A 16,797-nucleotide genomic window follows, 5' to 3' on the forward strand; every position below is an offset into this window, starting at 1 on the left:
CTCTCTCTCTCTCTCTCTCTCTCTCTCTCTCTCTCTCTCTCTCTCTCCCTCTTTCTCTTTCTTTTTTCTTAAGTTGAGACATTCACCCCTTGCTAGTTCTGTGGCATCTCATCTTCCACATTACCTTTTCCTCCAAATTGGAACTGTGATTTAGTTGACATAGGGAACTTCTGGTGAGGCAATTCCTTCTACCAGTATGGGTTAGCCTGCTTTGTCATTTATAACCTTAGAGAATTTTGTGGGACACTTAGGGGTTAAGTGACAGCCAGTTTGTGTCAAGAGGGAGTCTTTGAACCCCTGTCTTCTTGTCCTTCCAGTGTCTTTTGGAGGCCTTGACAGTGTTCTGAAAGTACATGTGCCGCTTCATCTATTACCCAAGGAGACAGAGTTTATCTGGGCTGGGTTCCTTGAAGTCCTCAAGGGTAGCTGTGTGTGCTTTTTACTTTTCTATAGTTATCTTGGATGTCAGCTCTCCAATAGCCATTTTTGGTCTCCTCCTCCCCCTGCATTCCCCCTCCCCCAACCCCGAAAAAGCGGCATAAGGGTTTGGTGGCTGTGTGAGCAGAGAAGAAGGTGTGAACTTGAGAGATGCTGTGGAAGTAGAATCTACAAAATGTGGCCACTGATAAGAATCTAAGATGATTCCAGTTGTGAACCTGGGTGACTCGAGAGAGGTGGTGAAGTTGGGGTGGATGGAGATAACAAGTTCTGTTTTGGACATGGTGAATTTGAAATTTCTACAGAGCACCCAGGTGGGAATGTGCAGCAGGTCCAGATTACATAGGAGCGGAGCTCAGACAAGTGATGAGGACAAGATGCAGAGATCTTGGATGTGTCTGGTTAGAGACGGTCAGATTGAGCCCATGGAAGTGAACGAGATCACTAACAAATTAAACAAAGTATGAAGAAAACTAGGCCAGTGCTTTCTGAGGCAGCTTCATTGAGGAGGTTTGGAACAGGGATTGGTAATCTGGGAACAGCTGGTCAGATGGGTAAGAGCATATTGTAGAGGAGACTTCTGTCCTGGTACAGGTTGGGTTCATGACCTCTGATCGGGTTTTAGTCACAGGGCTCTTCCAACCCTGAGATGCTGTCAGTCTATCCAGAGAACCAGGAGAGAAGGGTCAGGGAAAAAACAAAGGAAGGAGAAAGTGTCCAGAAACAATGTCCTTGGTCTTCTCAATCTCCCTTCTTCTCATGGTCCCTTCTGTCTTTCCAGTCTTCTCAGTCTCCTGAATTCTGCTTCTCAGTTCCTCAGATCCTCAGTCTTCCAGCTCCCCCGGTCCTATAGCTCTTAGTTTCTCTGCCTTGTGTCCCTCTCTCTAGCTCCCCATTCTGTCCATCTCTTTGACCCCAACCCACTGACTCCCCTTGGTCTTTCAAGCACCTTAAGTCCCTCCTAGACCTCACTAAATCCTGGAGCTTTCCCAGCCCCTTTCCCAGCATCCTAGAATATCACAATTGGGTGTTGACCTTCCAAAGCCCCCTAGTCTGACTGGTATTGGAACAAAAATTCCCTCTCTGAAACCATTGACAGGTGGTGCCAAAGCCTCTGTTTGGCACTACCTCCAGTGAGGAGGAACCTGTTCTTTCTCAAAGCAGGGTGTCCTTTTTGACCACTCTGATGGTTACTTGGCCAGTAAGCATTTACCGAATGTCTCCATGTGCCAGGCACACAGGCACTGTCCTAAGTACTGGAGATACAAAGGACAGTGGAAGAAGCTCCCAGTCTAGTGGTGGAGACAGCAGGTGAACCATGTACAGACAAGGTCTGGACAGGATACACTGGGCATAATCAGTACAGGGAAGGCACCAGCATTGAGGGCAGTCTGCAAGGTCGTATCAAGTGGCACTGAAAGGAAGCCAGGAGGCGGGGGTGGGGGGGGCTTGATGTGTTTATTTTATTCATTAGTTTATTCTAGTCTTTATTTGAAGCCCCAAACCTGCCTCTTGTCCACTTCTTCCCATTTCTACCCTCCTAATTTAAATAGTGAGCATAGCCCTCTTGTCCTCCAAGATCTCTTTCTGGACCGAATATCCATCATAACTTTAACCAGTCCTTAGATGATGCACTCTCTGGTCTTGTCACAATCCTGGTCCTCCTCCAGTTTAGCTTATCAATAATCCTTCCTAAAATGTGGTACCTCAGTTGAACAAAATACTCGCAGTTTATGACCATGCAAAGTAGAACAGGCTCATGGCCGTGCTCCTGAGGCGCATCGTCCCCCTCCCTGCTGCCCAAGATTCATTAGCTTTGTGCTGCTAGATCTCTGTTGACGCATTTGAGTGGATGAGTTAGTTCCATGTCCATTTGCCCAGTGTCTTTTAGACAGGAATCACGGGTGTTTGCATCCTGGAAACATCATTCCTTGTGGCTTCTCCTTTCTTTCAGGCCAACTTCTCTTGTAGTGTTTTAGGCTATAGGAACCTGCTTTGCTCTTCACTGACCCCTTGCAAAGCTTCTCTCTCTGAGTCTGGGCCTTTATCCCCCTTTTCCTTCTCAGTCATAAATTGCAAGGTGAAACAGGCCTGGCACTTCTTTCGCAATTGGCTCATCTCGTTAGGTCAGTCAGGGCCTTTATAGCATTTCTTCCCATCTATTTCTTTACTTTTTGAAGAATGAAATTATCATTAGGTCAAGTGAAGCATTTGTCAACTGCTCCGCTTTTGGCAAGTAGGGCAGATGTGTGGATGGTTAAACTCCAGCTCCCCATCCCTCCCCCCCCCCCTCCCATCATCTCTGGGGCACATCTGTGATGTGTTTCCTGAGTTTCTGGGCAGTGGGTCCCCATGACAATATTGCTTTCTTGTCTCTCCTTTGATCTTCACCCAACCATTCTTTACCGTGTTTCCCCATTCTGTCTCCTGAATTTCCTCACACTGAGTTCATCTTCTTAAAATAGATTGCTATTTCAACACCCCTTTTAATCTGCTTTTTAATTTTTCTTTTGAATAAGTGATCAGCCAGGTAGCACAGTGGAGCGAATGTGGACTTGGATTCAGGAAGACCTGAATTTGAGTCCTGCCTCAGACACTCCCTCACTGTGTGACCCTGGCCAAGTTGCTTGCCTCCCTTCACCTCAGTTTTCTCATCTGTAAAATGGGAATAATGACAGTACCTACTTCCCAGAGTTGTGAAGGTCAATCAAATCAGTTAACCCATGGGAAACCCTTTGCAAACCTTGAAGTGCTGTGGAAGTGCTAGCTGTGATGCCCGTCAATAGCACATTCCGGTGTTCTTCAGAAACAACCCGGTGATGTCCCAGTGCTTCCTGTAATCGTCTCTCCCAGGACCCCCCAGTGACCCCTGTTTACATCCTGGTATCTGTCAGTAACATTCCAGTGTCCCGCAGAAATTTGCTTGGGCTGTCTTCCTGATGAGGGGGAAGGGGGAAGGGGGAAGGGGCCAGATAGAACTTCATCTGAGGCCTCCTCTTTTCTGGGGGAGGTGAGGGGTGCGTGTGTGACGGTTTTTCTTGTGACTTTGGTCAGGATTGGGATAAAATATAAACTATATAAAATATAAAAGAGTCTCACATGGCAGCTCTTCTGGAGTGTTAGTCTGCTTTTTGAGTAGAGCAGAAGAGGCCAGTTGGGGTTCTGGCCCTGGTGGAATTTTCCCCACATTTCTGCAAAGCCCTGGGCTCTGGGGATTTTCCATGGCCAGCCTGGGGTGGGTTGGAAGATGTGGGGCTGGGAGGAAGTGACTTCTTACTTCAGCCCTGTAAGCAATCTCATCCTCTGTTCCTCTCGGGCCCTTGAGAGCTGTGGATGTCTGCAAGGAGCAGTGTTGGGAGGTTGAGTACCAGGGTTCCCTTTCCTTCCTCTACTTTCCTTGCTTCCATTGCCCTGTGTCCTAGGAGAGCCAAATGTCTTTAGAGTGTTTCGGGATCTTGGAGCAGGCCCTCAACTGTTAGGACCAGTGGAGGGATGGGAGGAGTGTGGGGTATCTTGAATTGCAGCTGAGACAGATACACGCATGTGCTGGCATGTTGCCTCTGGTTTCTAGGGCTCATGTTGGGCAGCCCCACCCTCTCCTTGCTTGGCCTTTGTCCTCATCCTCCTCATCCACACACCCTGGGGCCACTCCTCTAGCTATGTGTCAGAAGCCATGGGGGGCCAGCCCCAGCTTCCGCCGTCTCACCTGTCCTGTCCCCTGGACTCCCAGGGCCCCACAGGGCCACAGCTGGGCCTCAGAGGCAGCCCTAGAACCAGCCGCAGACATGGGCCAGAGTGAGTCTGAGCTGCCCCAGCCCCCACCCCAGGTAGGTGGCCTTGTGGTCTTGGGAGATTGGGGGGAACAAGGGCCAGGCATTTACCATTCCCATCGTGACTATGGGGTGGCTTCTGGGGATGGGAAGAGGCTCAGGCTATCTTCCCCAGGATCTGTGCCTGCTCTGCCCTCCAGGATGCTGCACTGACGGGCATGCTACCCAACATCAAGTTGCTGGTGGAAGACCCACTGCAGACCAGCCTGGTGAGTCTGGCAGCTCCGAGGGCATCAGTGGTCCTGACTCCCAAGGTGTACTGCTTCTAGCCAGCCTTGGTCAGAACTACAACTTCCAGGGTGCCTAGTGTCCTTCAGTCTGGCTTTACTGGGGAGGATCTGAAGTCTTGGTTGCTTGAACTCTGGTGCAGGGGCCTGGAATCAAATGAACAGAAGGACAGAGATAGAAGGGTCCTTAGAGACCGTCTTCTCCATCCCCTTCTACAGAAAGGAAGTGGAGTTGTTAATGTTACTGACCACCCAGTCAGGTTTCACAGAGCCTTCTTTGGGATGACCTTTAGCCAGCTGTGCTGTAGGAGAGATGGGGACCTCTGGGTACCACATGTTCAATTATTTTACTGGGGGATCCAGAGAGAGCAGGGATGGTCCCAGCTCTCAGCCAGCTCTGTCTGGTAGGGCAACAATCCTTAAGAGAATGTCATATGGGGATGGTAGGTGCTGAATTGTTCAGCCTTGAACATCCTCGTGGTGTGGGCTGATCAGGGAAGGCTCTGGGGAGGAGGGGGGTGACCAGATGAGATTTGGGTAGGGACAGGAGAGAGAATTTTGGAGGTGAGGGCTACTGTGTGGATAAAAGTATGGAGGTGGGGATGAGTAGGGGGAGGGTTCTTGTTGAGCAAAGGTCTCTAAGGGTGAACCATTTCATTCCTCCCCTGGAATCTTGCAGTGTGACTGGATAGATGGTGTTTCTCTTTGCAGGTGATGGGAATGATGATTGGCGTGGGTGCTGCCGTGCTGCTCATGGCCACCCTCATCCTTGTGCTGGTCCGGAGGCTGCGTACAAAGAGTGAGATACCTCCCAGGGTTTTCTCAGGGCCCCAAGAGTCAGGGCCCTCTGTTGGTGTCTCCAGGGGGAAAAGGAGTGGAGAGGCTGTGCATCTGTGTGGGGCATGGGCCTTTGGATGGGCCATGGACCTCATGGAGGGAGTGTGGTGTCACTGTGGGTCTGTGCTTGTACTTTCCAGAGGTTCAAGCCCAGGAGACTCCCAAGTATCGATTCCGCAAGAGGGACAAGGTCCTTTTTTATGGACGCAAAATCATGCGCAAGGTTTGAGCCCTTCACCGTGTATTCTGCCCTTCCTGAAGTCTACTCGCTGGCCTCTTGTCTCTTCCCCACCCTCCTTCCTTGTTTTCTTTCCCTTACTGCTGGTCTGGCTCGGTGGGAAGGCACATAGACACTTGGGTCTGCTCATGGACCCTTTTCCTGCCTCAGGTCTCCCAGTCTACCTCCTCCCTGGTGGACACCACAATCTCCACAGCCTCTCGGCCTCGAATGAAGAAGAAACTCAAGATGTTGAACATTGCCAAGAAGTAAGGACTCCCTCCTCTCCCCAGGACTCTCAGGACTCCCAGGGCCGGGGTAGGGGTGGATGGGCCTACTTTGGTCTATCACCTCTCAACATATAATGCCCTTACCCTCAGGATCCTTCGAATTCAGAAAGAGACGCCCACTCTGCAGCGAAAAGAGCCTCCACCAGCTGTGTTGGAGGCTGACCTCACGGAGTTTGATGTGGCCAATTCACATCTGCCTTCCGAGGTGCTCTACATGCTTAAGAATGTGCGGTGAGTGGGGCGCGGGGGGGCGGGGTCTGGGCTGAGATGCGGGCTCTGTGCTGACGCCCCACCCTCCACAGAGTGCTCGGCCACTTTGAGAAGCCGCTCTTCCTGGAGCTCTGTCGCCACATGGTATTCCAGAGGCTGAGCCAGGGTGACTACGTGTTCCGGCCAGGCCAACCAGACGCCAGCATCTACGTGGTCCAGGACGGTCAGCTGGAGCTCTGTCTCCCAGGCCCTGTGAGTGGTACTGGCTGGGGGCTAAGCAGCATCAGGCCAGAGTGGGGGAGATGACAAGCAGACAAGAGCATTGGTGTTGGGATGGTGGGTGTCAGTGGTTAGAAGGTCAGGGAAGAGGTGGCCAGGAGTCAGGCATCTGCCATCGGGGGCTCAGTGGGTCAGGGGTCAAGGGTTGGCATTTGGAGTCTAGCAGCTCCCCTTTTCCAGGATGGGAAGGAGTGTGTGGTGAAGGAGGTCTTCCCTGGGGACAGCGTCAACAGCCTCCTGAGCATCCTTGATGTCATCACGGTGAGTTCTAGAGCTCACAGGGTCAGAAAGCTAGACTTGAGGGGTGCCTGGCTCCCTGACCCCATTGCCTCTCCCCCTCAGGGTCACCAGCGTCCGTATAGGACAGTCTCAGCACGGGCTGCCCGTGATTCCACCGTGTTACGGCTGCCAGTTGAAGCCTTCTCTGCTGTCTTTGCAAAGTACCCAGAAAGCCTTGTGCGAGTTGTGCAGGTTGGTTCTCCCTCCCCAAGGCCGCCTAGGGCTTGAGAGCAGCTCCCTACCTGCTTTGGGCCCACATTTCCCCTTGCCAGCTCCTCTTCAAGGGCCCTGACCCTGGTTCTGTTGCTTCCCTGCAGATCATCATGGTTCGTCTGCAGCGAGTGACCTTCTTGGCTCTTCACAACTACCTGGGCCTGACCAATGAGCTCTTCAGTCATGTGAGTATTGAGGGAGACGAGGGGGAGGTGGTAGATGGACTGAGCTTGGCCAGGGGTTATTTCTGAAAGGAGCATTTCCTCATCCCCCCACCCACTTTGTCCAGGAGATGCAGCCTCTGCGCCTGTTCCCGAGCCCTGGCCTCCCGACCCGAACCAGCCCTGTTCGGGGTCCTAAACGTGTCATTGCTGCCTCTACTGCTGAAGAGCCACGGGATCCTCTTGCCCGGCCCCTGGACCCCACTGGAGCCCCTCTTCCTGGTCCCCCAGGTTCCTTTCCAAACCCTCCTGGCCTGAATTCCTGATGGGCCCTCAGTATATCTTGTGTACATACCATAGCTTCCTGTGCCCACCATGACCTTTCTGATTGGATTTCCAATTTCCACCCCTTTCTCCACCCCTGTTCACCCCCAGTGATGGCTGGGGGTCAGCAGCAGCCTGTGTCCCAAGCTGGAAGGACTTAGTTGTGATACACCTCACCCTGCCTGGTCCTTCTAGAACCTGTTCTGGCCTCTACTTGCTGGATTCCCCAGACCTAGGTACAGATATGGTAGAGTTGCAGAGGAGGGGCCATCAGGGTTGACCACTCCTCCTCCCCTCTCCAGGGGATCCTGTGAAGCCCCCGGCCACTTTGGAGCCCCCTTCTGCCCCCCTGCTGAGTAGGTGTATCTCCATGCCCGTGGACATCTCTGGTAAGGGTCAAGGAAGAGGGGAAGATCTGGATAGGGATGGGGGACTGACCCCAAGGCCTCCCTTCTTCCATCCCTTTCCAGGGCTGCAGCAGGGTCCACGTTCTGACTTTGACATGGCCTATGAGCGGGGCCGAATTTCTGTGTCCCTCCAGGAGGAGAGCTCAGGGAGTCCACTACCCAGCATGCCCCGGGTGAGGCCCTCCCCCAATCTTTTCTCCAACCCCCCAAGCCCACCCGAGGCTTTACACTTTTGACCAGGCAGCTAGGTCCAAGCAGTCTTCTCTGGGCACGTGACTGAGTTTGTGAGGCTATGCTTGTGGAATGTTATTGGGGGGAGGGAAGTCTGAGCTGGGGGCTCCCTGACTTCCTGGTTCCACCCAGTCAATGTCTCAGGAGCCTCGGGAACAGCCGGCGGGGGCCTGTGAGTATAGCTTTTGTGAGGATGAGTCAGCTGGCGGTGACTGCCCGTTTGGGCCCTACCAAGGCCGTCAGACCAGTAGCATCATTGAGGCAGCCAAGCGGGAGCTGGTGAAGCTGATGAAGATTGAGGTAGGCAGGGAGAAGGGGAGGAGGCAGGGAGGTTTGAAGGAAGGCCGTGGGACCCTTCTGAGAACCTTCTTGTCCTTTCACTGTTTCCAGGACCCCACACTGCTAAACAGCCGAGTACTGCTGCACCATGCCAAGGCTGGCACGGTCATCGCCCGCCAGGGTGACCAGGTGAGCCCTAGCCTGGCCTGCATTTCCCCCCCTCCCATTGCAGGTCTGTCCTTTAGTGATTTTTGGAATGTTCTTCAACTCCTCAAGCCCAGGAACCTGGGCTTGGCTCCCCTCTTTAGGGAGACATAGAGGACTCTAGTTTTTCCAGATGTTAGAAAGATAATAGCCAAGATAGCACAGCCCGACCTCAGCCATGAGCCCCTGTTCACAGTGGTTCCCATTCGTCACCTCCCAGGGTCACTGTTCCCTTCCCCTGTGTCCTGGCACTGGCCCTGGCTCTGGGGTGCTGACCAGCCACTGCCTGGACACTGCCCACCAGTCAGGACCCAGCAGCTTGCCTTCCTTCATCACCAGGAAAACTACCCTGAGGTGCTGACAAGTCCTTGCTAATTCTTACCGGTAGACCACAGAAAAGCAAAACAAACAACACCAAAAGGGAGAGTGACCCCTAAGTTCTCCTGTTTTGCCACCTTTGGCTCAGGTGACGCACCATCCAGCAGTGAGGACAGCCCGCCCGCTGTGGGAAGCTCAGTCATCCGTGGGGATGCAGTGGGCAGCGGAGGGTCCTGGCATCGTCTTGCCTCTGCATCCGTGCTGCTTGATCCTTTTTTGGTGTATCAGCTGTCTCAGAATGATGTTCTTAAGTACTGAAAATAAGGGAAACCAAATATAGTTCTCAGAATATTTAAACAGCTCAGGTTCACAGACTCCAGGTTTGGATGCCTGATCTAGACCCCTTGATTTCCCACGAATCCCAGGGAAGCAAGGGGCGCAGAACGATCCATCTCTTAAGCTGGGACCAGCCTGCCTCCTCTTCAGCCAGAGTCTTTCTTATAACATCCTTTGCATGACTCCTGCATGGTTCTTTAGTAATATTCTGCACCCTGTTTGTGCTCAGCAAGCCCCTTTGTTCTCTTTGTCCTTTGGGTGACCCATGACTTTCATTCTTTTGTCATTGATATTCATTTCATGACTCAGCTGTCAAGCATCATTGGAAGAAGAATGCTGATGTTAAAATATGGGGCTTTATTTCAGAGAAAAGCTAGAAGCCTTTCAAAACACTAAATGATTTCCCTCCAGTTCTCTTCTGGGCCCAGTTCCACAGTTGTCTGAGATCTAGCCACTGTTGGGCCTGCTCTGTGGGCTGTCCATTCACTATATCTCACATTCTCAACAGTGGACTTTCTCTCTTTGTCCACCTGTGTTTTCTTGTGAGGAGTTAGGCTGAACTCCTTCTTCTGAGTGATAATTAGACCTCGTAGGGAAGATGCAGTGTTTCTAGGGCTTAATGCACTCGGCATGAAGATCTCAGTACAGGTCACAAAACCAATGCAGCAGCAACAGAGAAGAGTGACTGTCAGGGGGCATTGGACTGTATGGACACACGAACAGTCCCTTTCTCCTGAAAGCAAAACTGCTGATCGATTCTTAAATTGTCTTGCTGCTACGTTCAGAGGAGTCAGTGATGGGAGGTATTGTCCTCAATTTCATCTTGACCCACAGTGGGGAGGGTTGGTGAAGTGACAGGAACTTAGGCAGCAGAGACCCCACCATTGTAGAGTTCATATTAGATGGGGGTGGCAGGGCAGGGCATCGTCTCACATGGCCCCTGAAATCTAGACAAATGGATTTCAGAAAGGGCAGAGTAAAGATAGGTGTCATCCCATGGTCTGAAGTGCTAAAAGCAAAGTCTACCCTCAAGGGATAGGAGACTCTCAAGAAGGAAGTTCTGATGACCTCATCATGAATTATCCTGCTGGGAAAGAAGGGAGAGATGAACGTCTCAAGGGAGCAGTGTGTTTTTTCCAAGAGCTCTCTGCCGAGGTTGATTTTAAAATGAAGTAAATGACAGTACATAACCAAGGCCAAATAGACCTTGAAAGGTCATGCAGATACCAAGACAGCAGGAGTTAAGTGCGGCCCAACTGTGGCACGTTCTCACCCACTACTGCCCCAACAGGAGACAGTGAAGCAGAGTCTAGAAGAACAGCAGAAGCTTTTCTAGCCTTGGTAATATTACCCAACCCCGGGGCTCAGCCTGAGAAACGAAGAACAGCAGTTTCACAGATGGAATGTTCAGAGAGAACTTCATGAACCTTCAGCACCTGGAATCCCTCTCACAGTTCAGGTGTGGAGAGAGAGAGCGAGAGCGTCAGGCTAAATGAGCTCAAGCTTTCAGTAAATGGAGGGCTTGTTTAGATGCTTCAAGGGCAGGAAAAGACAAGGAAGAGAGAAGCTTTTTGCTGAGGCTGGCTGGTACAATAGTAATGAATGAGTAGAACCTTTATTAGCTATTTTACTTCAATCAGTCTTCCCTATTAAGGAAAATGATGGACTAACTAGAAAGCACAGAAAAACATGGTTAAGGGGAGACTAAAGCCTAAGATATTGCAGTTTTGGAAGCACCAGCCTTATGCCCACATGTCATGGGAGTAGAAGTAGGAAGAAGTGCAAATCTCGCCAGGCAGACAAGGATCTCATGAGCCTGCTCTCGGACCACTGCCCCAGTGGTCATTTTTTGTGGGCAAGAAAAATCCATTTTCTTTCCCTCCCCATTGAAAAAGGAAGAACAAAACCCTTGTTACCAATAAGCACAAATTCCACATTAGTTGTGTCTAAAAATGTTTGTCTCGTTCAATACCTTGAGTCTATCTCCTCTGTTGGGGTGAGTAATGTGTTTCATTGTGAGTCCTCTGGAAACACAATTGGTCAGTGCATCGATCAGAGTTCTTCAGACTTTCAGAGTTGTTTGGCTTCACAGTGTTGTTGCTATAAAAATTGTTCTTCTGGTTCTGCTCCCCTCATTCTTCATCTGTTTGTCCAGGTCTTCCCATGTCTCTATGAAACCATCCCCATTATCATTTCTTGTAGCATGAAACTATTCTCTCATATTCATGTACCATAATATGTTCAGCCATTTCCCAATTGGTGGGCACAATCTCAGCTTGTTTGCCATTGAAAAAAAGAGCTGCTATAAATATCTTGGCATGTATGGGTCTTCTTCCTGTTTCTTTTATCTCTTTGGAGTCTAGGCCAAAGGATACAGTCACCCCAAGTGGTTTTTCCAGCTCCATCTCAGTGACGTTCCTGATGCCAGTGTTTGACCTGAAAGGACTTTCTCTCTCTCTCTCTCTCTCTCTCTCTCTCTCTCTCTCTGCCCCTGAACTGTTAGAGGGATTCCAGGTGCTGAAGACAGGGAATTTCTCAGTTCATGAAGTTCTTTCTGAACGTTCCATCTATAAAATTGTTCTTCTGTAACTTTTCTCAGGCTGAGCTCTGGGGTTGGATAAGATCACCAAGGCAAGGGAACCTTCTGCTGTTCTAGTCCCCATTTCACTGTCTTCTGTTGGGGCAGTAGAGGGTGAGAACGTGCCACATTTGGGCTGCACTTGAATCTTTCTGCTATCTTGGTCTCTGCTTGACTGAAAGTCTGTTTTGTAGATGGTGAATTGCAGAGTGGTTGTGGTTTTAGCCAGGTGGATGTGGATGTACTTTATCGTGATAAATTGTCTTGGGCAACTTCTCCTGTTAGGCGTGTCCTGGAGGGAAAAGGCTGAGTGTCAGAAACTACTGGTCAGTGAGCTTTGATCTCTAGAAATAATTCTAAGATGGGTAATTAAATTGATGGGTTGTGATCACTTAGAAAGGGAGATAACGATTTTTGAGAGTCACCATGGGTTCATCTAGAGCCAGTTATGCCACACTAACCTCATTTCACTTTTTGGGCAGGGTTACTAAACTAGTCAAGCAGGGGACTGTTGGCATCATTCACGTATTTGTGTTGCAGTAGGAGGTTTTATAAAGTTTCCCATGATATGCTTGTGCACTAAATGGCTAGCTGTGTCTAGGGAGAATGTTCAAAGGTTGTTGAATTACTGGACCAGAAGAATGTTAATTAAAGATCAATGCCAGTCTGGAGGGAAGTCCCTAGCGGTGGCCACAGGCCTCTCTCTTCTGGACCCTTGGAACATTTTTATTGGTGACTGAGGTAAAGGCTTAGGTGGCATGCTTAACAAATTTGTGATGGATTGAAAGGTGGCAGGGATATAGGTATAGTACAAGGGTGGGGAACCTGTTGCCTCAAGGCCATTTGTGGCCCATTAGGTCCTCAAGTGCAGCCCTTCGATTGAATCCAAACTTCACAGAACAAATCCCCTTAATATAAGGATTCGTCATGTAAAACTGTCCTCACCCAAGGCCACACCCAGGGACCTAGAAGGCCACTTGTGACCTTGAGGCCGCAGGTTCCCCACCCCTGGTATAGTGAATGAAATGCCAACCTTGGAGGCAGGAAGACCTGAGTTCAGATCCTGCTTCTGACACTCTCTGTGACCCTGGGAGAATCCCAACCTTCTCCTCAGCCTGTTTGTCTATAGACTGCGGACAATGTTACCTAGAATTCTCCTATCATAGGTTGTTTTGAGCTTTATGAGATAAAGGACATGTAAAGTGCTTTAAAACCTTGAAAGTTCTATATAATTGTAGCTTATTATCTTATTAGAAGACAGGCTTGAGAACTTCACAAGTGAAATGATAGATCAGATTTCAAACTGGACTCTAATCAGTAAAATTGCACTTGTTGTTCAGTCATGCCTGACTCTCTGTGACCCCGTGGATGATAGATAGGATTCCAGGCCTTTCTGTCCTTCACTGTTTCTCAGAGTCTGTCCACATTCATTTCTGTTGCCTCTATGACACTATCAATCTCACTCTCTGCTATCTCCTCCTTTTGAATAGGGATTAATATAAAGTCTTTCTGTTTGGTCAAAAAAAGGCCTCTTTTGCCTAATTGGTTGTCTAAATATAGGATAAGAGAGACTTGGTTAGTCCATTCATGTGAAAAATACCTAGGACTTTTATTTTGTTTTATTCTTGACCTAAGACTTTTAGTGGGTCATCAGTCACCACTTATATGGTAGCTAAAAAGCCAGTGTGATTTTAGGCTGCACTTATGCAGGAGTCTGGGGTCTAAAGGGTAGGGAATAGTCTCATCGAGCTCTGCCCTGCTCAGATCCTAGTTGGAACACTGAATCACATTCTGAGAACATTTTAGGAAAGGTGTTGACAAGCTGGGCAGTGAGGATGTGGGAAGGGGTTCAAAGCCTTGGCCTAGGCATGAGAAGACTATATTGGATTTGAAGATTATAGAACTGTCTTCTCAAATCTAAAGGATTTCCATGTAGGAGAATAATTAAATTTGTCTGTATCACTCAGGACCAGTGGGTAGAAGTTGCAGGAAAAGATATCTGCTAAATTTTTAAAAAATTGTAGCTGTGATTTTTTTTTAATAGTGCTTTGAGGTTTGCAGATCTCTCTGTTATCTGATTTACTCCTCACAGCTCAGTGAGTTAAGTACCACAGATAGTATCATGCTTGTTTTGTAGATGAGGAAATTGGTTTAGAAGAGGTAATTGAGTTGCCCACGTCACACTGCTAGTGTCAGAGGTGAGATTCAAACCCAGGTCTTTTCCTGACTCAATGTCTTAAATTCTTTCCATTACATCATTCAGCCTTTCACCTGAGAATCGGTTTCCCAACAGTTAGAGCGCTCCTGCAGTGGAATGAACTGCCTTGAGTCCTCGTGGTCTTCTTGGTTGGTTTTCTCAGTGTTCAGGCAGGCGGGCATCTGCTCATCCTCTCCTACTAGGAAGAATTGGTAGAAGTCCCCCGTCCTTTCCATGGTACTGAAGACCTCACAGGCAGTCTTGTTGGGGCTTCAGTGGTCCTCAGCATAAGCCATGGGGACAGGTGTAACCAGCAGAGGAAATGTCATCGAGTGGCCAAGTGTGGGATTCTACTTGCCCTGTTAGTGCACTTTGAATCTGGTCTGTGGCAGCTCAGGCCCCATCCTGACCTCCCCTTAGCCTCTTGTCTTCCCTTCTTGGCTCTAGCCCTGGTCATGGTCAGCTCCTGTTTGATTCCTACCTCTGATGACCCTTAGTGAGAAGCTCCTGGCTGCTTGGGCCCAGGTCTTCCCACTGCTCTCAACCCTGATGGCATTTACTAGGCATCTGTCTTCAGCTTAGGATCTTTTAATTTAAGATTAGAGAGGGACTTGAGAGGTTCTCTAGTTCATCCCCTTCATTTTATAGGTGTTGAAACTGAGGCCTGGAGAGAGCTCACCTGAGGTCACATAGGCAGCAAGTAGTCGAGCTAGGATTTGAACCCAGGTCCTTTAGTTTCAGACATAACATTCTTTCCACTATCCCCTTTGAGGGACACTAACGTTCTCCAGCCCCATTGGTTTTATGCTGCCTTTACTGACCAAAGGATACCGTCCACCATCTCTCACTGTACTTCTTCCAGTGGCTGGGTGCCCTAGGGGATAAAATACTGGCCTCAGAGTTAGGAAAATCTACATTGGAATTCTGCCTCAGACACTTCCTATTTGTGTGACCTTGGGCAAGTCCTCACCCCTCAGCCTCAGTTTTCCCATCTTTAAAAGGGACATCATAATATCTACTTTACAATATTGTTGTGAGGTTCAGATGAAGTTATATGTGTGAAGTGTTTTTGTAAAGGTAAGTGCTAGTTATTATTTAATATTAATATTCCTAACCTCAGCAAAACCTATGCTGTAATGTTTTCTGGTTTTCTTTTAGGTGTAAACATAGTTCCTTTCTGTGTTCTGGTTCTTTTAAAAAATTTATTCTCACTCATTTTCTGGTTCTTAGGACTAATTCCCTTTTTCCTTCTCACTTCTTGCTCTGGCAGCAGGAAGGTGATCTAGACCCAGTTTCAAGTGGCCCCACCAAGAGGGCCGTCATCTTGTCTCTCACCAGGAGGTCTGGTTTACCTCTAGCTTTTCACCTGGTCTTGTCCCCACTCCAAAAAGATGGACCTTTCTTTCTGTCCTATACCTGGTATCTTCCTCATTCCCATCGTTTCCTACCAGTTGATGTTTTGTTTTGAGGGAGATTTGATGGACACGACTAGGTCTTAAGAGCAAAGTTTTAGAACTGGAAGGAACCTAAGATATCATCCAGTCTAACCCTCTCGTTTTACAAATAAGGAGACTGAGGCCTAGAGAGGTGAAGACATTTTTTCACTACAACTGAGATTTGAGCCTGGGCCCCCTGACTTCAGATCCCTAGCCAGTTGCCTCTCCCTTCTCTGTAGTCATGGCCACGCAGCTGCACCCCCGTTCCCAAGTGTTTAGGTCAGTGGCCATTTTAGCCCAAGGCCCTTTCAGAGTCCTGTTGAAGCTGCCCCCCTCACCCCCAAAGGGAGGCATCTTTCCAACCTTGCACTCCTTTTCCCCCTCCCTTCTACCTCTACCCCTAGGATGTGAGCCTGCACTTTGTGCTCTGGGGCTGTTTGCACGTGTACCAGCGCATGATTGACAAGGCAGAGGACGTGTGTCTGTTTGTAGCCCAGCCTGGAGAGCTGGTGGGTCAGCTGGCGGTGCTGACAGGGGAGCCACTCATCTTTACCCTGCGGGCACAGCGGGACTGCACTTTCCTGCGTATTTCCAAGTCGGGCTTTTATGAGTGCGTTGACGGCCAAGCAGGGCTGGGGGAGTCCTCAGGGAGAGGTGAGGAGGGACCAGCAAGGTCTCCATTCTGCCCTGTTTCCTCTTCCCATCCCAGGATCATGCGGGAGCAGCCAAGTGTGGTCCTGAGTGCTGCCCACACTGTGGCTGCCCGCATGTCACCATTTGTACGCCAGATGGACTTTGCAATTGACTGGACATCTGTGGAGGCTGGACGCGCCCTGTATAGGTAGTGGGACCTAAACCCTGGAACCTTAAACCTAGGTTTCCTCTCGCCCTGTGGCCCATTTCCCCATCCACATTCCCTCTAATTAGAGGTTCCAAACTCTGGAATCGTTCAACTTGGATTTTACAGTTTCTAGTTTCAGGCTATTAGCCCAATTTTTCCCAAAGTTCCCTGTGATTGATGGTTCTTTGGGTGTCCCTCTCCTCCTCCGCCTTCATGAATCCCTGGGGCCTGTGTTCAACCAAGCCCCACCCTGGTTATGTCATTGAAGTTCTGTGGGAGAACCAACCACTTTCTAATCTTCTCCATCCCCTTTGTCCCTATCCTCCAGACAGGGTGACCGCTCAGACTGTACCTACATTGTACTCAATGGGCGCCTGCGCTCTGTCATCCAGAGGGGCAGTGGCAAGAAGGAGTTGGTCGGGGAATATGGCCGTGGGGATCTTATCGGGGTGGTGAGCTGCCTGTTCGGGACCCAGCGCTACTGATCCTGGATCTGGATTTGTCCCCTTTTTCCCATCCTGAATCCCCATCCCTGAGCTTTCTCCAGCTTTAACTTCCCAGCTTAGCTTTCCTTTTCCAGTACCCTAACCCCCTTGCCAATGCTTGGGTCCTGCCTGTAGTAATCTATCCATGCACCCTCCAGTCTTGTGCCCACTGAGCATAAG

General features: G+C 49.6%; 1 protein-coding gene across 7 annotated transcripts in view; it reads left to right on the forward strand.

Annotated features, from left to right (window-relative positions):
- The window catches only part of PNPLA6 (patatin like phospholipase domain containing 6), a 45,881-nt gene that overhangs the window by 2,448 nt on the left and 26,636 nt on the right, over positions 1–16,797 (forward strand). For 2 of the 7 annotated variants that reach the window (XM_069093174.1, XM_069093085.1), the window contains exons 2-19: positions 4,010–4,265; positions 4,409–4,477; positions 5,207–5,294; positions 5,473–5,555; positions 5,721–5,818; positions 5,930–6,070; positions 6,142–6,301; positions 6,509–6,589; positions 6,671–6,799; positions 6,925–7,005; positions 7,110–7,272; positions 7,608–7,694; positions 7,776–7,885; positions 8,076–8,243; positions 8,334–8,411; positions 15,696–15,901; positions 16,001–16,132; positions 16,461–16,584. In XM_069093174.1, coding sequence (XP_068949275.1) covers positions 4,098–4,265; positions 4,409–4,477; positions 5,207–5,294; positions 5,473–5,555; positions 5,721–5,818; positions 5,930–6,070; positions 6,142–6,301; positions 6,509–6,589; positions 6,671–6,799; positions 6,925–7,005; positions 7,110–7,272; positions 7,608–7,694; positions 7,776–7,885; positions 8,076–8,243; positions 8,334–8,411; positions 15,696–15,901; positions 16,001–16,132; positions 16,461–16,584 — 2,166 coding nt within the window. In that variant the 5' untranslated portion in view covers positions 4,010–4,097. The remainder of the gene's footprint in view (positions 1–4,009; positions 4,266–4,408; positions 4,478–5,206; positions 5,295–5,472; positions 5,556–5,720; positions 5,819–5,929; positions 6,071–6,141; positions 6,302–6,508; positions 6,590–6,670; positions 6,800–6,924; positions 7,006–7,109; positions 7,273–7,607; positions 7,695–7,775; positions 7,886–8,075; positions 8,244–8,333; positions 8,412–15,695; positions 15,902–16,000; positions 16,133–16,460; positions 16,585–16,797) is intronic. The other 5 variants (XM_069093303.1, XM_069093260.1, XM_069093503.1 and 2 more) reach the window with 4 other exon arrangements.

This window comes from Petaurus breviceps, unplaced genomic scaffold (assembly GCF_028583685.1).
Source record: "Petaurus breviceps papuanus isolate PSGF00001 unplaced genomic scaffold, PetGlider_PUasm1.0 103, whole genome shotgun sequence".
NCBI lineage: Eukaryota > Metazoa > Chordata > Mammalia > Diprotodontia > Petauridae > Petaurus > Petaurus breviceps.